Source organism: Rosa rugosa, chromosome 2, assembly GCF_958449725.1.
Source record: "Rosa rugosa chromosome 2, drRosRugo1.1, whole genome shotgun sequence".
Lineage (NCBI taxonomy): Eukaryota > Viridiplantae > Streptophyta > Magnoliopsida > Rosales > Rosaceae > Rosa > Rosa rugosa.
In genome coordinates, this window is record NC_084821.1 from 68,951,640 (window position 1) to 68,973,665 (window position 22,026).

At 39.0% G+C, this 22,026-nt stretch overlaps 1 protein-coding gene and 2 pseudogenes across 1 annotated transcript; 1 reads left to right on the forward strand and 2 right to left on the reverse strand.

The window, feature by feature from the left end:
• Window positions 1-326: 326 nt before the first annotated feature.
• On the reverse strand, window positions 327-3,407 carry LOC133731387 (D-amino-acid transaminase, chloroplastic-like; annotated as a pseudogene).
• A 5,222-nt stretch (window positions 3,408-8,629) lies between these two features.
• Window positions 8,630-11,784, forward strand: LOC133729701 (uncharacterized). The gene is made up of 5 exons (XM_062157262.1): window positions 8,630-9,258; window positions 9,769-9,818; window positions 10,033-10,110; window positions 10,442-11,039; window positions 11,122-11,784. Exons 1-5 carry the CDS (start codon window positions 9,106-9,108, stop codon window positions 11,656-11,658), a joined length of 1,416 nt encoding a protein of 471 aa, XP_062013246.1. The 5' UTR covers window positions 8,630-9,105; the 3' UTR covers window positions 11,659-11,784.
• Window positions 11,785-11,901: 117 nt separating this feature from the next.
• Window positions 11,902-13,483, reverse strand: LOC133731388 (cyclin-dependent kinase C-2-like; annotated as a pseudogene).
• Between the last annotated feature and the right edge of the window lie 8,543 nt (window positions 13,484-22,026).

The window sequence follows — 22,026 nt, forward strand, 5'->3', positions numbered from 1 at the left end:
CCGCGCTTTGCTGCGGGTTTTTTTGTGACTAATCGGAAAGTGGTCAATTGTTTTCAGGAATTCTTCCAATTAGTCGTAGTTTGGTATTGAAATTTCAGCCTTTAGCTTCTGCATCAAGGTGAAGAAAGTAACAAATGGAAGAAGACTTGTGTTCCAAATTTGGAAGTGAACCGGTAGATATGGCATGATACTTTTAAAAAAATTCATATCAAAGTACTGATCATACTACACCAAACTTTCAACTTTAACTCGTATCATATTACAGATGCTAGCTAGAATGATCTCAGATTCTCAAGGAACGTGTTCATTTGAGCAAACTCTGTTACTGCAATCATTACTTAAACTACCTAAAACCTGGTGAGTGGCGAGCCTTTTAAAATGATCTTTACAGAGCATTCCTTGAATCAAATCATTAGCTAATTCAGTGATGCCATCCCAGGGATCAAATGGGAACCTCAGATCAGCTGTCCTAACAGCATCAAATATGCTCGACTTTGTCCTCCCCCAAAATGGTGGTATTCCGCTAAGAAGAATGTAAAGAATTACCCCTAAACTCCACTGCCGATAAGCATCATCTCATCTGCCTTCTTCCCTTCCTCAACAGTCACATTTTCGACTCTCAGTCCCCGAAGCTTACCCTCCTTCACCAGGCCTTCTACAAGGGCCAAAACTCTCTTAGCCGTGCAGCCACTTGGTATTTTGTCAAACTGAGGCATCAGAAGTTCCTTGTCTTTTCTAACAAAAGCCACATTCATGTTAGGCCCTTCCTCAATAAATCCATCACCATCCAGCCAAATCGCTGTAAAGGCACCTTCTTCTTCAGCCTCCATCTTTGAAAGCACATTTGGAAGATAATTCACTCTTCATAACTGCAAATTGGGGCGGTTTTATAGGGATTGATGAAGTTACTACTTTAACACCCTTTGAACTAAAAGGTGATTTGTATTGGACTACAACAGCATAAAGAGCTGGCTGATTGTAGCTAGAAGGAGACAATTGAAAATCACCAGGTCCTGCCGAGAGCCAGTACCTCGGTGATCTTGTTTTGCACTTGGAAGCACACACTGTATGAGTATTCTTCTAATGCTTTCTCGATCAAAAGATAAGCCAATTTTGGCCATGGATGCTGACCTCAAAATATGGTCAATGTGCTGGTCCAGCTCATACAGATATCTAAAATGTAGACAAAAGCATTGTTTCCAAAAATCTCATGATTGGAAACAGGGTCTATCATCTGATTCAACAACTATACTGCAAGCCTCATACCTCTAAGGTTCTCAAAGTAATAACACAACCATACCACATTCAATTACAAACAAAAAAGGACAACAGAAACGGGGAAAGATAATTAAGGTCACCTCAAAGATACAGATATAAAAACTCAATTAAGCCCCTCTTATTAGGCAGTATGAAAAAAAATGGTCATTTTCAAGTTACATGAATACTAACAGCATATATTCTCAAAGATTGAAACATCGAGTTAAATACTAATCAAAAACTGCGAACATCTGTCCAGAAATGTAACTAAAGCTAACATCAAAACTAAAAAGATTAAGAAACTACCTTCCAAATCTAAAGACAATTCGTCCCTTAAAATATTTTCTTGTCAGTTCCACCTTAGCAAAGAAAAAGTCACTATTTGTGAACGATTTCGTAAATGGAAAAGAAGTGGTCTATTTGCAAACAATCTAAACTGAAAAAAAGCATGATAAAATTAGTAAAAGAGAAATTAGACCAGGAATACGTTGTAAGACACAAACTGTTACCTTGCTGATGACGAACCCAAATTTTTAGGGTTGGTGATGAAAGCTGAGATGAGATTTCATGCAAACCACCAAATAAAAACCTGCAAATTCAAATCCAATACATATCCCCACATCAGAATAAGAGAACAATTCAAAATCCAAAAGAAAAAAAGAAAAAAGAAAAAACCAACAATTGGGAATTTCGGACTGTAATCAAAACCCAAATCCCTCTCCCACTTTTGTATTGATCTCACAAAACAAATACACACAAAGAAGATTGCTTCTCACCATAATGTGGCAGACTTGATTCCTCCTAAAACCTGTTTTTAGATAGGAAAATAACAAAAGCCAAGGATGTCAAATTTCTTCGAAATAAGCATAAAAATACATTATATAAACGATAGCAAATCACTAATAAGGTATTTCTACAGAAATTATGTATTTCTAAGAATTCCACATGCATACAGTGAGTCAATACAATTTCAATAAAAGTTGCCAACCAGATTTATTGTTCGTAGACATCAACTTGTTTTTGCCTCATTTTATACTGGCTCATGTCATAATCTAAAAATGTAAGACATTCACGAAAGAAAACTCTACTTAATTGAAAAATAAATAAATAAATAAATAACCAATGGATTAGTATATCAGTGTAAACACTTCCATACAAATTTTATCAACAAAGAAATCAAGTGTAGGAATTATCAAATAGGTTAATTGGATTACTTACAGCAACTTTAGACGTGGCATTACCATAGCCAGTCCCTGCATTAACAGTTACAAATAGTACAAATCAGTCCCTCTACCATCAATTACCCATGAGTAAATGACCAAGAACACGTCAAACAAATATCTTTTATTGCCCAGCTATACTTTTTTTACCAACACATGTATAGAGATTAGAGAAAATATAAAGAACCCTTCATTATCATGACTTTGCCATATAAAAAAGAAGAGCATAATATTTTCTTACCTTGCTATGGTAAGATCGTGCTAAAATGTAGTAGGAATGTGACCCTGTTGGTCCTTGGTTGGTGATAGCAAGTGCAGTCTCAGTTAGTTGCTCAACTACAGAGTGTTGACCAGTGAAGAAAAATTAGTAAATAGTTTTTCTATTTCGGAATAAGAATTCCAAATTTGTCCAATAAACAATTCCAATAAACACGAGTGTTCCATTATTAAGATCATATTTCAAAATAATTCGGATTTTTCTATTTCTCTTTAGACCCTCATTTTTCATTTAGCATTTTCTTAATGGGAGGGTTGTTATTACTAATTTCAATTTCAGATCTTCTACAATTCAACATGTTGACCTCCAGTTGTGTTTGGTCCGTGTGTTGAATATTTTGTTCGTTTAGAACGTGGAAGGGTGCATATATAGAAATCCACAAATTTGCTAGTCAGATAACATAAATTCAGAAAAAAAAAAAAAAAAAAAAAATGTATATATATATATACACACACACACAATTGTCTAAACTTTGGAATATCAATGAGACATTACTGTGGTTAACCCATCAAAAATATATATTAGACTAAACCCTTACTTAAAGATCTGCTCTTCCAGGATATCTAGGGAATGGAATAACATCCCGGCGGGGCGGCGGAAAGAGTCGGCATACCACCACGACCACAAACATCATGTCGCACTGTTTGATTCATCTCGTTGGCAAAAGGAAAAGAAGCAGATCTCTCACTATACAAATAGGGGAATATTGTATCCGTAATCCGTGTGTTGCAAACTTGCAATATAGCACGTTTAACCAACATCCTTTTTTTGGAGATTCATTGTATGCACCTTAAATGAGTATCAATAACCTGTGAAAATATAGTAAGAGGATTCCTCTTAATAGTTGCAATGCCTTTACACCACAAGTAGTCATATGTTCTACAGTACGATTAGTGAACACGATACAAGCAACAAAGAATTGTTAGTATTTGAGTTGATTTAGAATTTAATGAAAAGTAGTTATATATAACAAAAGAAAAGCATGTGATACACACAGTGTAATACTATATGAGATTGCTTAACTGTTGTTGTGAATATATAGAGCACACGTACAGAAAAATAATTTGTAGCTCTCAGTTAAGTGAAAATCATTAATCTAAAACATTATTATGACAATTTTCTCTACGCTCAACGTTCAAGTTCAAGAGCACTAGGTCTATGATTACTTATTATTGTGCAAATATGATAAAGTAGTCATATCACGTTCCTCATAAGGTGAAAATAAAACTTATTAGGATTTCTAATAATTCATTTAATTTCCTGATGAGGCAAATTGAATTTAATTCTTTTTTAGGCCCCCCTCGGCCCACTTCCTTCTCTATATTGAAATAGGACTCCCTAAAGAATTAGGCCGAAAAAAATAGACACAGAGACTCACCGGGAAACGAAAGACGGCCCAAGACATGTAAAAAGGGCCCAACACAGCTCAAATAAGTATATAAAGGATGCTCTATGCTAGCGAATATGAATTGAACCCAGAAAAAAAAAAAAAACAATCCCGCAACCCACACTCAGAATTCTCGATGTCTTGGTTCTATGCTCTCGAAATCTCCTTTCTTGCAGCCCTGCAAGTTGGAGCTGCTGTGGTTTTGGCGGATCTCACTCGAGACAAGATACAAGTGTGGAAAGAAGTCAATGAGGGCTTAATCGAGAGAATAGGTTAGTTCTATATAGTTTGTTTGTTTCGATTTGATTTACATAATATTATGCATTGCTACGAGCAAATTGTTCTGCACATTTAATAGTTTAGATTTCCCCATTTAACCTACAAAGTACCTCTTTTCATCCTGTATTCAATTCATCAAGTGTTTTGAATTTATTAGGTTGGTTTGTGGAATATGAGTATATGTGCAGCAAAAATTGCTTAGAAATTCCAATACATGCAAATCAATTATTACAGAGGTGATTGTTTATAAGTATGCCCACCAGGCGCGTATGACAAAATGCTCACTGTACTGTGCAGAGAGGTGGAGAGAGGAGGAGAATGGTCAACAAAGATGTCAAAGGAGATTTTGCATCAAGGAACACAGGTATACAATTCTGTTAATTTTCGGTGTGGTCTGAATATACAGCTAAATCTGGATATTGATTGCTGTTCCAGTTTCTTCTTCTTGGTTGATTTGCAAGATTTGACATAAAGCTAGCTTGTGTTTGATGTGCTGTTCTGAAAATTGTTGCAAAGATTCTTATGTGACATTAACTTCTTTGTCTATTCTTTGGTTTTTGATTGATTTGCAGGCCTGAATCGGAACAGATGAACCCATCATAATGTGAATCTTTGAGAGTACTTTTGGCTGATGTAATTATAACTAATGTAGTGAGGATTTTTAATGTCTGTTGAGACTGTTCTGTACCTTAATTGAATGGGAATGCTGCCTAAGAGAATGAACTTGTCAAAATCTATTTATGTTATCTGATGTTTGGTTTAATATAGTTTATTTGGTTCCATGTATTTTCATGTATGATGGCCCTCTATTACTATCCAATACAACTAAGATGGCCCTCTATAAATCTCAAATCACACTCGGCTTCTTGCAGAACTTGATGGAACTCAGATCTCTCACGTTTGGCAAAAACAATTATACCCTAACCCAATTCTCGTCAACCTTATTAGAATACTAGAATCCGTCAACACCTCGTCTCACGCATACTATAATTGAGTTTTCCCATAAACAAAAATAAACAAACAACCTCAAAAAACCACCTTCAATACCACCTTGATCATCCCAAAACCACCTCAAAAAAAAAGGGGATCAATTCATTAATAATAAATGTAGATAACGTTATACAGTGACTCATCCGGACAATCGAACTACGACAAAAATGGGCTGAAAGGAAGATAGTCCTACCAAGAGAGTCTTGGTAAGCCCTGCAGCAAGAAGTAGATCCCAGCACTAAAATGCACTTGGAATAGGGACTTTTGTGGACTTGTGTTGGGCCCTTTCTACATGTATGTGTTGGGCTCCTGAAAATAATTGAAGACTCTTTAACGGAAGGCCCAACTTAAATCTTGAGATATTATTATCTGGGCAGCGATATAAAGGTCATCGAACCCTAAAATCAGCAAAATCAAATCGATCTCGCAAAAATGTTGTCGTTGTTTAAGGATATTTCTATTTGTGTTTGGCCCAAACTCTAGGTTACTTGACCTAGTGGTAATATGGTTAAATTAGAAGGATCTAGATTCCTATTCAATGTACAATTACTTTCCTTGTATGATTAAGATTCTATGCATTGTAACCCTCTATATAAATAAAGAGGCCCCTATTATCAATGAGAATACACAACGAATTTCTCTCAGTTTCTGATTCCCTAAAACAGTTGTCAAAATTTTCCTCTGTCTTGGAGGCCATGGCCTTTCGTGCAAAGGCGAATCAGGTTCTTCGAGTTGTGGGTTATGCATCTGTAGCCTACTTTTTATTCCAGACGGTCCCATCGTTCATAAGCGCCTCCAAAACGGACAACAAGTGTAAGAAGTAAGAATTTCTTTATCATCTACATCTCCTTCCTTTAGAAATTTAAGATCTACTTGAATGAGTTATGAATCTGCCTAAACAAAATACATTGCCCTAATTGTTTTTTTTTTTTTCCTCCTGATCCGTTGTGGTATTGTAATTGTTATCTGCAATTTTGGACATCCGTTCACTCTTTTATTATTTGCAATTTCGTTTGAATTGATCTATTTTTGTGATCAACAAAAATATAAGGGTGTTGCTAAAGGTAACAGCAAATATCTTAGCATACAAAAAAAATCCTCATCGGCCCTAATGGGGATAAAAACCCTCCATTTTAATCTTCAATTTCGTTCAAAGCTCTTTGGTGGTGGCCTTTCTGTATTCATATAGTTTTGCCATCTTCAAATTGCGTTTTGGCTGGTGGAAATTGCCCAACTAAATTCAATTCAACTAGTGTTTAGGGTGTGTACTCAAGATGCGACTTGGATTTAATCCTCCTGTTTCTATTTCACCCCATTACTATTGTTTGCATCAGCAATTAGATTCGTAATCTTTCCTATCAGCAATTAGACTTGGATTTAATCCTCCTGTTTCTATTTCACCCCATTACCATTGTTTGCATCAGCAATTAGATTCGTAGTCTTTCCTATCTTCATTTGTATTTCTTTACTCTACTGTTCCTTATAAGTATTATTGCAGATTCTTGTCTTAACTGTGGTTTTTGGTTTATTGCAGACTAATGTCACAGTTTCTGATGAGAAACAGAGGCGAAGACTTTAATTGAAAGATAGGGTATCTAATTTAGTTTAGAGTAGCGTCCTTACGGGTGCATGTAACGTATAAACGTAATAGCAATGGGTGTCGTGTGTTAGGATATAGCTGTCTCTTTAAAAAAATTTAAGACCTTGCTATGTATTTATCTACGTCTATACATGCGGGTGTTTTTGCTACGTCTATATGTGGGTCATTGTCATCTTTTGCATGCCTTGGTGTCTGTGTTTTGAGACTCAAAAATTAGTCATTCTCATTCAGTCGTTCTCATTAAATCAAGTATTTTGTCAAAATCTATTTATGTTATCTGATGTTTGGTTTAATATGGTTTATTTTGTTCCATGTATTTTTATATATGCAAAACATATTTACAATCAATGATAATATGGAGTAATTATACCCTTACCCTCTATAAATCTCAATTCACACTCGGCTTCTTGCAGAACTTGATAGAACTCAGATCTCTCACGTCTCGCAAAAACAATTATACCCTTACCCACCCTAAGAGCATGTGCAGCGGTGGAGTTAACTGGGCAAAAAATGTCATTTTGATGATGTGTTGACCGGGTATATTGAAAAAGCACCTTCCACCGGGCCTTGCTTGACCAGCCAAGCTTTGCCTTTTCTTGACCCAAGCCAAAAAAATGGGCAAGCCTCTGACTATTTTCTTGCCCAAGGTCTGGAGCTGCCAGCTCGCCAAAGAGGAGAACGTGGGTGACGTCAGGTGCGGACGCAAGGAGACAGTCGCGGGAGTGGAGGCCACGGACCAATCGAGAAGCGCCATGTGGCCCAGCACCTTCTGCATATCCTTATTTTGTCGCGTAGCGACATTGCTTTTGCGGCAGGGGACAGGTGGCATCAACCCGTTGGCTTTTCAAAAAATTTGAAACCAACGGTCCTTTAATCTGGGTCGTTGGTTTCAATTAAGGTGAACAATCCGACGGTGGATGAGTTAATATTGATAGGAATTAATTGTAACGGTAATGTTCGGTGGAGTTTTGACCAGTCTTGACCGGTCAAGAAAAACAACGGGTGTAAACCCATGTCCAGTGGCAGTGAACAGTATCTTAACTGGTCGAATTCTTGACTTCTCAACTTTGACATTTCTTGACTACGGGTGAACTTGCTCTAAGATCTTTTACCTTTATAAGCATGTCATGGAGGTTCAATGATGAAGACGTCAAACCCGGGAACAAAAATTACGCTTGCATCCTTGCTTACTTTAAACAATTTTTTTGCATATTGAACCTAAGACGTCTGGATGAGTAACAATGAATTTTTAGTCGCGGCCAACCATGAAAATTTTGTAACAAAATAAATGCAACAAGGTAGTTCAAGAAATAGCTAAATTCATCGTGAAGAATGATCAACATTGTATTTCAATTAGGCCAACCATGAAAATTTTGTAACAAAATAAATGTAACAAGATTCATAGTGAAGAAGGATGTTGATCTCTATTATATTTCAATTAGGCCGAAATGCGTGATGAAGTCGATATAAATGGTGATTTCCTTTGATAAAAATAAAATAAAACGAAAACATTTTTGTAAGAAATTTTAGAGATCAACATAGTATAGAGAGAGAGAGAGAGCCCCTCTACTATTTCCTTTTAAGACCCTTTGGTCCCTCTATTCTATTATTAGGAAGATCAACCCAATTACACGGGTTGTCTCAGTTGGTTCGTAACTTCGTATATAAATCTCAATCTCTCTCTCTCTCTCTCTCTCTCTCTCATTTTCATTTCAACCTGGTTAACGTTTATTCTCGTCAACCTTATTAGAATACTAGAATCCGTCAACACCTTGTCTCACGCATACTATAATTGAGTTTCCCATAAACAACAAAAACAAACAAACAACCTCAAAAAACCACCTTCAATACCACCTTGATCATCCCAAAACCACCTTTCTCTCTCATCCAAAACCGCTTTTTCAAACACCCAGAACAGGGATTTGGTCAAATTCCGTCTCTTCCTTCCATTTTAATTCAAGCGCGGTGGTGGACGCGGCGGCGGAGGCTAACGTGAGCCGGGGTCGTGGAGGGCGCGTAGGATAAGAGAACAGGGAAGGAGGTGGTGGTGGTGGAGGTTGGTGATGCATCGGAGCCGTACACGTGGAGGGCGAAGATGGTGGCGGAGGTGATAGGAGAGAGCAGGTGGGGCACATGGCTTGAGCTTCTCTTGGCTGGGGCCGTAATCCGATACGGGACCCGAGATTGGAACCTGGTCGCCGCGGAGCTCCGAGCCCGAACCGTTTGTCCGTACGCATTTACACCCGAGGTCCTTTTTTTTTTTTTTTTTTCATTTTTAAATTTCAATGATTGCTGTGAGAAACATTTGAACCATGTCGTAAGTTGTATTCAGTTCGGTTTGTGTAAAGTTTTGTTCTTTCTAGGAAATTGAAAGGTGGGTGAAAATTTTAACCCATAGTTTTTACCTTCTGTTGTAGGAGCTTATAATTTTGTGTTTTTGTTTGTTCTGTTGGGTCAGTCCATAAATAGTTTAGGCCAAAATTATTACAAGTCTGGTTTGTACTTGGCTAGTGAAGATGTGACTTGTGAGTAAAGTTACTCGAGTTACCACTTGGTGAAATTTTTGTATACCAATTAATTGTATTTGAATGTGCTCTGTAACATGCTGAATTTGAATTGTTTCTATTAAACTAGGCTTTTCCATTTGATTAGTTCTTGGATTTTGTTGATTTCATTGATGTGCAAAATGTCAGATATATGTGGCTGATTTCTTGCTTTTAGCATTCTCTGATTCGATACGCCTGTGTATTGCTTTCAGGTTTGTAAAGCCAAATATGAGGACTTGCAAAAGCGTTACTCTGGATGCAAGTAAGCTGATTTTTGTTGTTCTGAAGTGTGCACATTGCATCATATTCTTATGAGTTTAAGTTTCTAATTCTTAGCTTACTGTTTCATGTGTCTTTCAATTTTCTGGATACTTTTAACATACTCGGATATATTTAATCCCTATGCTTGGACTGTTTTACTTTCTGAATTGGTTACATATGTGCTCATCTTACATATCTTATGTTTTTCTCTGCAGGGTGTGGTTTGAGGAACTACGAAAGAAACGAATGGAAGAGTTGAGGCAAGCTCTAAAACAATCTGAGAACTCAATAGGGTGAGTCATTTCCTTGTCTTCTCAGGATGTTTATGTTTACAAGTCAGAAAAAGCAGCCAGCTTCCCAATTGGTATTTAGAAGAATACTTGCTTCCCTTCTGAGGACGTTAAGATGAAAATATCAGCTAGCTTGAACATGTCATTAGTTGAAATTAGAAGAAGACGACACTTTACGTGATTAAAATTTTGATCTATAATGCATTGCATTCAAGACCTTGAGTAGAAAATTTGCTGTACGTATCTCTGGGGAGTGTTGTCTATTTGCAGTCTTAGGTGTCCTAAAGCCTCTGCCTGTGTTTGTGTTGATATTTACTCAATGTGGCTGTTACAGGTCTTTGGAATCAAAACTTGAATCTCTTAAAGCTGAGAAAGGGCAAGGTGGTTGCATCAACTATGGCTCTGGCCAAACAGAATCACCTGTTCCTTCTCAAAAGTCGGAGGGACATTACCCTTGTGGTAAAGAGATTTGTAAGGATGAGCCATCCGCTGGCAGTTTCACATGTGAAGCCTTGACAAGCTGCTCACTGGAATGCCAGATACCAGCGACAGTGTCAGCTGAAGACACTGAGACTAAACGAGAAGTTTCACAATCATTCAAGCACGAAAAAATCTCAATTGGGGCTTTCTACGGTGGACTTGGAGGGACTCTAAGAAAGAGAAGGGGCAAGAGGAAGAGGAAGGATTGTAGTAGGGATGTTAAGGAGGCGAGTGTTGGGGATAGTGGATTTTTGGATTCAGCTGATGCTATAACTGCCTTGCGGTGTATAGAACATTCAACCAGTGAGTGTCGTGAGGATTTGGGATCTTCTGGTGCAGGTGATTGGAAAAGAGGTTTGACCAAGGATGGAACTAATAAGTTGTTGGATGTTTTCAATAAATTTTTGGAACATAAAAGTGCTTCTGTCTTTCGTCATCGACTTGATAGCCAGGTATGGATAGTATTTGATGCTTTTCAACTAGAGAATGATCTTTACAACTATGCTTTACAGTTATCTACCATATTCAATACAGAAGAGAAGAAGGTATAAGAAAATGATCCGTAGGCACATGGATTTTGACACAATAGGATCACGAATTGCAAGCCATTCTGTCATGTCAGTTAAGGAACTGTTTCGAGATCTGTTGCTGCTCGCCAACAATGCCCTAGTGTTTTACTCCAAGAGCACACGTGAATACAAATCTGCTTTGCTTCTTAGAGACCTCACTACCAAAACATTGCAGCAGCATCTGAAGGATTCTAGCAGCAAGGCTACCTCTGCAAACCTCTCCTCCAATACACTAGTGTGTAATCCTCCAGTTAAACCTAGAAGTGCTCGCCCTGGTAACCAAAAGCTGTCGAGAAAAGCTACCAATGCCGGAAAGGCTGCTGCTAAGACTTCAAACAAAAGTAAGAAAACCGGTAATGCTAATGCAGATTCTTCTCCTTCAGTCCAATCTTTTGCTGTGACAAAAAGGACATCTGGTCACCAAAGGAAAGTGGGACGTAAAACTGTTGGTCAACAAAATGTAGTTCCTGTGAAGGGAAGGAAAAGAGGTCGTACAAAGTAGATGTAGGTGTGAATTGGGTGTGTAGGGATCCTGTGTACAAAACAGTCCTGGTTCAAACATTAGAAGGATTACATTGTAAAATGCACTACAGCAGTCGAGAGAAATCAAAATTTTGTTTCGTCTTTAGTTAGCAATCTCTTTTAGATTGAATATAACATGTGTTATTGAGAATTAAAGTTTGTGAACAATTTAGGTTGGTGCAACTTAACGACTACATAACTACACTCTACACATTAATCATAACAACTGGTAATTCTTGGAAGAAAGTTCTAATTTTTCATTTCAAGAGTTTGGTCAATCTACAGATGTGAAAACATATTACAACTGGAGGCCTGGAGCCATGCTAAGCTAAACCTATAGCAACTCTAGCTATCTGGCCAAAACCCACTCATTGTTAATTAGTAGGTAAAAGCATCACTTCTTATAGCTAGTAACGCCGACTGCGGCTTCCACCCCCATGTTTGAGTCCCAATCTGAAGCAGAACGATCATTCTGATAATATATTCTTGTCCCATCAGAGGGCCAAGGAGGCCTGCCCTCGTAACGGTGGCGAAGCCCTGCAGCAACCGATGGCTGAGACCTATAGCTGGCCTTGTAAGGTTGCAGTCGGGCTTGTGCTTGTTGAGATTGCTGGTGACTGACTGGAATGCCCCGGGGAGGTTGCTGTTGGTACTGCACTGGTTTCTGATGTTTTGCATCATTTTCTTCAGGTTCACATGGCTGCTGCTGCTTACGCTTCTTTAATTATATCATGCTCATGTGTTGATACATACTGGGGAAGAGTTTCTGGATCACAAGGTAATGGATCAGTCCAGAAGTGGTCAGCATCAAGAGCATCCTTGACATATATTCTCTTAGAAGGATCAAGAGTAAGCAGTCTCCCCAACAAGTCCAAAATGGCGATCAGAATGTCTAAAAGTCTCACTAAGAGGCCTCTTTCGCGCTTTCATTTGCTTGAAGTCGAATCTGTTAAACCAAGGAAGCCTTGAAACTTCAGGCCAGTTGACCTCATCTGGAGCTCCACACACCTCAACAGTCTTAGTCAAAACATCTGCCTCAGTTTTACCATTGAAAACTGGCTTGCCGCAGCAATGAAGCTCAGCAAACATACATCCAGCAGAACACATATCACCAGCTCGACCATACTTGGTAGCCCCAAGAAGCAACTCTGGAGGTCTATACCAATGCGTGACGACTTGATTTGTGAGCTTGGCATTGTGATGATCTTTCGATGAAAAGGTCCTTGCAAGCCCAAAGTCTCCAGGCTTCAAATTCCCCTCATTGTTTATAAGAAGATTTGAGCTTTTGATATTACGATGAAGTACTCCACTTGCATGACAATAGTGAAGCCCCTTCAACAGTTGGCTCATGTAGCACTTAACTGTACGTGGGAGTGAAAATCTCGCCTGATTAGCTAGACCTGTCAAATCATGGTCCATGTATTCAAACACCATATAGATGTCACCAGCATCATGACTTGGAGATGTCAAAACTGACAACCTCCTTCAGTTTGATGACATTTTCGTGATAGGATCTTAGATTTCTCTTATTGATGGGGAAGCCTTCCTTCTCATAATTCTCCTTCGCCAGCTTTAATTTTTTTTTTTTTTGTTAAATTAATAATTTATCCAGTGCTTTTTTCTTGAGCCAAGGACACTTCGCCATAAGTGCATGCCCTGGCCAAGAAGTTGCAATTTCTCAAAAGATTCGAAACCTCTGGATCTGCCGGGCGGACTTCATCGAAATTGAGCTGCCCAGGGGCGGCTACTACTGCCCAGGGTGCACAATTATCTATTGAAATGCTTGGAGTAATTCTTGCTTTCATTTTTGAAGCTTTAAGGGTTTAGGAATCCCAGTCCTACTTGGAAAGTACGTAGCTTGCTTAAAACTGAATAACAAAATTTGTAATTTACTCTATGTTCTTTGTAAAATGGAATGTCCTCTTTATTGCAGTGTAGTAATTTATACCAGTAAGACATAGATTTTGTGTCTTCATGTGCGTTTTGCTTAACTATTCAACTAATCAAACTCCTCCCTTGTTTATATTGGACCCGCAGATGATTTGGAGTAAATCACATATAGTTGGTTAATTGGTACTTTTGAGTGTTACTCGTTGGGAGATTTACAACGTCATTGACAAAAGAAGATGGATCCACATCTCCATATGCTTTGTTTTCGAACCAAAACAAGTTGCAAAGAACAAGACTTCTTCAAAGTTATGCGTCAGGTGATCGAGGAGACTAGCTCAGCAACATGCTTCTCTGTTAGTTTTGTTCCTTTGCCATTGTAGTTCAACGATTGCAATTGCATGCATTTCAAATGATGACCAATTTCAACTTCTTTACACGAGGATGGACATGGAACATAGTAATAGGATCACGCAAGAAACATATAAGTCGGGGTGGGACTTTCGCCGCAAAGGATGAGCTTTCAAGTATGTCTAAACAGGTTTAGAGATCAATGTATTGAATGTAACAAAATGACTTTGGGACAAATCATTTTAGACTATAGTTTTATAAGAAATAGTAGGTAATACCCACCTGTTAATTTTCGGCAATCTCATAGGTCATAAAGATGTTGACTATGACAACTCCTTGTAGATCCGTCAATGATTTCACCTCTTCGATTTTAGTTTCAACCATCCTTGTTAAAGAGATTTAGAGATTTAGAGATTGATACATTGTAAAAAGTAAGCTATACATTATATATCCTTATTTAAAAAAAAAATGAACGGATAAAATCAACCTATTATTTTCAGCATGCGACGTTGGGCTATGACTACTCCGGACAGGTCTTACCTCACCAGGCTCTCTAGCCTCCTTTCATTGACTATGTCACTGCATGTGATAGGTAAAGGGTTTCATTTTTCCTGGTGGAGAGAGTAAGACGTGGGGTACGTGAAATTGGTAATGTTTGACTAGGAAATAGAACCACTTCAACCTCCCCAACAACCCCTAACCATCTCTCCATCAAATATGCATGGACCAATAATCACAAAGCTAAGCCACACAAAACCAACAACTAAATAAATCAAATCCATCGTTCACGTTGAATTTTTTTTTTTTGGTCCGAGCATTTCTTTTTAGATCGATAGGGAGATTTCGCAACGAGTACATCAATCGTATCATGCATGTGAATTTAGACAATGATTTGTGACAAAACTAGCTCCCCAACTTTTTTTATCAACTATGGCCATTCACATAGCCGCACGTATTGCCTTTTTGGGCACCTAACTTGAGCCAAAAGGAATAGAAAATGATCATCTCTAAGCATTTGGTTTATCTCTTAACTAATTTTAAATGATTAGGACCATATTATGGGGAGTATCTAGCCATAGATTATAGATCGTGCACCTCCAATTCTTATTAAACACGTAGTGTATGATAACGTGTTTGTCCAACCATTATCTTGAAGTCTTCGCCTTTTGTCTTTGTTTAAACTTTAAACCTTCAAAAAGTCTTATATATTTTGATAATTTGATTGATCGATGGTATACCAACTCCCTCCGTCTCTGTTTTCAGGTTTCTAAACCCACGTTTGAGCTAAGGTTTTTCTATTTTTTAATTGTGAGATCCATAGTGATCATGATAAGAATATGTCAATGAGAAAAACCCATTCACTGAAGGAAGACATCGACTCCCATATGTTTTGCGGTTTCAGAACACTGTCACAAATTTCCTTCACAAAGAACATATATATGTCAAATTAGTAAAAAGCATTAAAATGACCTGTTTGGTTATTATTGTCTTAAACTAACAACTTGACGCGTTACAAAGTGTGAACTATTGATATATTCTTCAATTTACAAGCAACGAAATGTTGATATAAAACTTGACAGAGTCAGTTTATTATAAACTTGTAAAATCTAATTAAAACTTTACTCATTATCCAAATTGATGATTTGATTACCTTAGCAGAGTTTGCGAAATGAAAATTAAAAATTTCCCTAGTTTGCCGCAATTGATCATCAATGCTATGTAGTGTAGCAATGTAATAATCCGTCTTTGTCATATCTTTGCTTTACTATTCATAAACTCACATTTCGTTAACTCTAACAAACCCATTCACTGTGATTTATTGATAGGATTAAGGCTATTAATTGCAGCATAATATCAGTTCAACTAAAATCTTTGGATAAAAATGAGGTGTGTGTGTTTGGTAAAGTGGAAAGACAATGACTTTTAATTTGAGAATTACAAGGTTATGTGTTCGACTCATCAAGAATCTTTGGATAAAATTTATTACATTATCATGTATTAAATTCGTAATTATGTTTAAATCAATATCTTTGCCCAAAAGAGATAAAAAATCAAAAGGAGACAAAGCCAGTCTTTACATCTCAGGAAATATCTGTGAAATTTCCGAAAGAAGTTGAAAAAAACCAAATGTAATTAATTTTTTTTTTTTTTTGGACGAAATTACATTTAAAGTTATTATTCAGTAACAGAGATTTGGATATTAAAGGGGAAAGAAACTTTAAGAAAGAAGGCCCAGCCAACCCCGGAAAGTTCCAAGATTGGGAAGATTGAAGTTTGGACTTTGGAGTAAGCCAGACGGCGACACTTGACCGAACAGGTTAAAAAACAGGTTTACTATTGTTGTTTGTTTGTGTTGTCCCAGGTGTAGAAAAATAACAAAAACACCAATTCAAAATTTCAGATGTTTTTTTTTAATCTTTATTCTCACTAATAAATTGCTGTCATCAACTTCTAATTTTTGTATTTGGGTTGAGAATATTCAATTATTTTTTTAGTGTTCTAATCTCAATACCTTGCATTAACTTTAGATATGAATACAACGAAATTCTTTAGTATGAGAATTCTTCTATGTACCGGTGGTGTAAGTGACCAAACACTTATTTGGTAATCTCAACCCTTGATATTTACAGTCAACATTTTTTTTTAATAACTAAAAATTTGTTGTAGAGAAACTGAAATTGAGAGGAAATTGTTGTGTATTCTCATTGATAATAGGGGCCTCTTTATATAGAGGATTACAATGCATAGAATCTTAATCGTACAATGAAAGTAATCGTACATTAAATAGGAATCTAGATCCTTCTAATTTAACCCTATTACCACTAGGTCAAGTAACCTAGAGTTTGGGCCAAACACAAATAGAGATATCCTTAAACACTCCCCCTTGTGTTGTCCAAACGCGGTGCTTCTCTCGTTGCCTCGTTAAAAACCTTGCCGAGTAACAAAAACCCAGTGGGACAAAAATAACCTCGGTCGAAGGGGAAAAAGAGCACAACACACATTTCACGTTTCGAGACCATACATATAGACATCTCCCCCTGATGTCTGCATCTCTCCCTGATGACTATGGTCATGGGAGTTCGGATAACTTCCGTAAACGATGCTACCAACATGTTTCTCGAAAGTGGAATTTAGGCAATGACTTAGTGAACAAGTCTGCCACACTGTCCTCAGATCGAACCTAGTTCATTTTGATCTTGAGGAGAGTATGTTGTTGCTGATTAAGCTTGGTGTTGTCGCTTTGATGTAGCCTTGCTTCATTTGTTCAAAACAAGCTGCATTATCCTAAATGCTCGTAGGCTCATCTATGGTAGACTTCGAACCACAATTGTTCGAACATGCGTAATTATGGATCCAATCCATATACATTCACGAATCTCTTCGTGAAGAGCAATAGTCTCTGCATTGTTCGAAGATATAGCGACTAGGGTCTATTTCTGTAGACCTCCAAGATATCACGGTCTTTACCCATGGTGAACACTTAACCAGTTTGGGAATGACCTTTGTGTGGGTCAGAGAGATACCCAGCATCAGCAAAACCTTCCAAAACGCTAACTTCATTTTGGGATGGGGAGAGGGGACGCAGGCCAGTGTTGGCGGCGTTCCTGGTGTGTGATGGGTCCGAATCCATCATCTCTCTGTAGGGATAGAACAAGCCCATATCAATCGTACATCTCAAGTATCGAAAGATATCTTTTACACCAATCCAATGGCGTCGCGTTGGCGCAGAGCTATATCTAGCTAACAAGTTCACAATATATGAGATGTCCGGTTTTGTGCATGGAGCTAAGTACAATAATGCTCATATTGTACTTAACTAGGGCATTTCTGCCCCTAGCGCATCTTCGTCATCATCCTTTGAACGAAGAGGATCCTTTTCAGGATCAAGACTACGGACGATCATGGGGGTGCTTGAAGGTTTGACCTTGTCAAAATGCCTAAGCATCTATCAACACGATGCTCGAGACATAATCGTGTTCTCCCAAAATCCTTCATCTCAAACTCGGATTTCTAGTGTTCAGCGGTTTCCCTTAACTCTTTAAGGGCTTCTAATGAAGATCATGTCCAACATAAACCGCGATAGAATCCGAAACTTGTAATGGAAACGCGTGGGCATATCCCTTCCCAATCAAGTAGTCACTTTAGTGAGCGTTTCAACCTCTTTGTAACGCGCTCCGTGGTCTAGAGCCACTTGACTTGGGTAAATGAAGTTCACCATGAACCTTCATGTATATTCCGTATCTAGATCCCCATAGAGATACGTAGTGACCACATTTGTAAGCTGCATGTTCAGTTATTCGAAAACTACCAAACTGACAAGGTAGTGGAGTGCAATGACATCCATTACGAGAGAATATGTCTCATCGTAGTCGATTCCAGGGCGTTTTGTGAGAAGCCTTGCGCCATAAGGCGAGATTGCCATCTCTTTTTCTCATCACGCTTTCTAAGGAAGACCCATTAGTCAATAGGTTTTATGTCAGGAGGTGTTGGCATCACTAGCTCAGAAAACCTTCCTCTTCGTTAGAGAATCCATCTTAACCTGGATCGCATCTTTCCATTTGGGCCAAATCTCTCTACGTTGGCATTCATTCATCAACGGAGCGTGGTTCGATATCATCAGACTCAACAAACTCATGCGCGACTACATCATCAATTATGATGGAGTTTCTATCCCACATCTCATGTACACTAGTGTAAGTTTCATAGAGCTCTATATTCTCAGGAATAGGGTTCTAAAGTTGAGGCGTCCCCCAACGATAACCATAACCCGGAAGATTCTCATGAGACGGATTATGAGTGTCGATGATCAAAGGATTGGAATGTGCCAAAGTATCATTCGAACCCACGGGCCTCCCATGCATCCTAGCTGGGGCCATGGCCTGTAACGCCAGAGTGCCACTCTCTATGGCGTTGGCGCCATGCCTACCTCTGTGTAGGGTGGTGCTACGTCCTCTCGTAGGGACATCCATCCTTGCAGGCATGTTTGCAGCATATTTGTGTGATCTCGTCATTTTAACAGGGATCGAGATGAGACATAGTGGGGACAGACTACGACAATTCCTGTCGTTCCTGTTGAACATTCGTGTTCGTATCTCCCCCTAACGACTGGAAGACTGTCTCATCAAAGTGACATCCGCAAATCTAGCGGTAAGGAGATCGCCATGCAAGGGCATTAAGTGGCGGACGATTGTTGGAGTCTCAAATCCAACTGAGTTAACCCATTCGTCTGTAAGGACCCATCATAGAGCGCTGTGGCTGCGCAATTGGCACATAAATGGCTCACTCAAATACGCGTAAGTACGATACTTGTACCCAGTCACTAGCTGTAACGCAGAGGTACATTGAGTGGCGGTGGGTCGTAGACGAATTAGCATTGCTGCATGCGATATTGCATCACCCCAAGCGGATATAAGGCGGTTGGTGCGCATTACCAATGTCCGGACTACCATCGTAGTCATTTCCGCGAGACCATTTGGGTGTGCTCATGGGAATATGATGTCCAACATCAGTCCCAAATGCAATAACTATCGAAAGTCTTCGATGTAAACTCACTAGCATAGTCAAATCCAATTGACTGAATAGGATGATTCGGGGAGTGAGCCCGTTGTCATATGATGTGTGCTAGGAGTGTTTCATAAGCAGCATTACAAGTGGACAATGGCACAACACGTGACCAGCGTGTTTGCATATCAACCAACATCATGAGATATTTAAACGTCCGCAAGTTGGTGGAATTAGTCCACAGAATCCCTACGGATTCTATGTAAGAACATAATGAGTATTTTCATATCCTTTGCATAGGACGGTCTCAGTCCTAATTTCCCTAAGGAACGGGCTTTGTAAAACGAGCGAGAGGCTTTAGAAGCAACCAATGAGAATTTTGGTTGGGCCTGAGCGTCTGAAACGCATATTGAAGCAAAGTTTGTGACTACATCATCCATCATGGTGTCATGACCATGGGAAGTGGCATCAATAGCGTTATAACCATGGGGATTGACATCCATGGCGTCATGGCCATGGGTAGCGCCATATATGGCGTTGTCACAAGGGACTTGGGCGGCCATATGGCGCCCCAAGACAGCTGCAGCGCCAGATGCTGCAATTGTTGCGGTCTTGCTAAGTCCAGGAACCAATTTTTGATTCTTGCTTCATTTCGCTCGAGGGTGTCCATATGAAGTCTTTAGTAGACGGATCACCATATCATGACTAGGGTGACTTATCCTGTCGAGACAAAGCCAATATGTGTCTAAATCCAAGAGATCTTCTCTCATAACTTTATTGGATTTAATAGCTCGAATAGTGACATAGAGTCCACTAGAGAGACACATAAACTTCTCTAAGATGCGCCTTTGTTCGCAATCATTAGAGGTATTGCAAAGAAACTCATTTCCGTTCTCTATATGCGTTTTCGCATGGAATCCGTTGGCTATCCTTAGGTGCGAGTTGCCCTAGGAGCGTAGGAGTTTCTGTGACATTAATCAAGGTGCCATTTGGCAAAGAGACTTGGGCTATTCCATGTCCTTGAATTAATACTGATGGCCCAGCCATTGTAGTCACAAGGTAACATGCTCATGAATCAAAATGGAGTCATAATGAAAAGAACTCAAAGTTTTATTCATAAGCCAACAGAGTACATCATTGTCCCTTAATCATTAGGAGAATCTAATCCAAATGCTAGCTAATGCAAAACAATGGTAGTCGTCTAACTTCTTTCGGTAATTCCAAAATAAATGTGACCAGGTGAGTAGAGAGATGTCGGTGGAGCAAGGCTAGCTTAAGTACCACTAATCTCAAAACCTTCCTAGACATCACATTTACGTTGAGTACGCCTACTTTGAAGAAAGACAAAAATATTGGCATCTACTACAAAAATGATATGGCAATTGCCTACATCTCTTGGAAAATAAAGGCTTAAACAGAATTGGCGATCTATTGATCCCAGCCAAATTTGTAGTCTTCAACCCTTTACTCTAGATCATCTTCTTGATCTTCTTGTTCCACATAGTGAGCTTCTCTTGCTTCACAATATGCTTTGTAGGCGGTGACAATTTCTTCACGAGCTCTACAAATGTGTGCCCAATGATCAGACACTCCACATCGGGAACATACATCTCTTTGCTCAAACTCCATTGATTGAGGCGCTTTGAAAGCGTCATTTAGATGGCTCTTAGTGTTGGTGGCGCCACCAACATGGCCAGAGGCGTTGCCTCCTTCTCTCTTTCCACGTTTACCTCTTCGGTTTCGTGTTCGCCTATTTTGGCGGTTACCTTCCCAAGTAGAGCGATTATATGGACCAGAACGTCCAGAAGTATCCCTAATATTAGGGTTTCGCTCTTGGCGCCCTCTCTTTAGGGCGCGACTATAATTGGATTCCGGAATATGCTCTGTTCCCACGGATCTCGAATTATAGTTCTTCACAAGGATGTTGTCATGCTTTTCAGCGACATTCATAGCTCCAATGAGCTCATGAAACCTTGTGATTCGTCTTGCATTAACATCGATTCGATAGTTCTTAGCAACCATCAATGCAGAGACGGGGAAAGTAGAGAGAGTCTTCTCAATCAACATCGCATTTGTGATCTCTTTACCACAGAATTCCATTAAGGATTTAATGCGAAGTGCTTCCGAGTTGTAGTCAAGAACTGACTTGAAATCATAGAAGCGGAGGCTATGCCATCTCACTTCTAGGTCAGGAAGCAGGGAGTCACGGACGTTGCCAAATCTTTCTTCGAGTGAGGCCCACAGCTTTCTGGGGTCTTCTTCATTCATACACTCGTACTGGAGCGAATCATCCATATGACGAGTCATTAGGATGATGGCTTTCGCCTTATTTGCCTCTAAGGCTGCTCTATTTGCTTCCGAAGCTTGAGCTTGCTCAACAGTTAGCACGTCCTGGCTAGGCTTGAGAATCGTATCCAGGATTCCATTGGCCTTGAGATGCTGGCGGACATCACGAACCCACCTGTGATATCCAGAGCCAGTTGTTCCCAATGGAGCAAAGTCCAATTTGTTCAGGTTACTCATCCTGAAAGAGAACAAGAAATTAGGGTTAGTTTCGGAGCGGAAAAAGCTACCACGAAAACATATAAAATTTCTGAGCGTAGTCGCT

Excerpts from the sequence above, each read along its gene's own strand:
- LOC133729701 (XM_062157262.1), top strand. The coding sequence starts at position 9,106 with ATGGTGGCGGAGGTGATAGGAGAGAGCAGGTGGGGCACATGGCTTGAG. Across the intron at positions 9,819-10,032 it reads AAGCGTTACTCTGGATGCAA|GGTGTGGTTTGAGGAACTAC; the intron begins GTAAGCTGATTT and ends TTTTCTCTGCAG. Across the intron at positions 10,111-10,441 it reads CAATCTGAGAACTCAATAGG|GTCTTTGGAATCAAAACTTG; the intron begins GTGAGTCATTTC and ends TGGCTGTTACAG.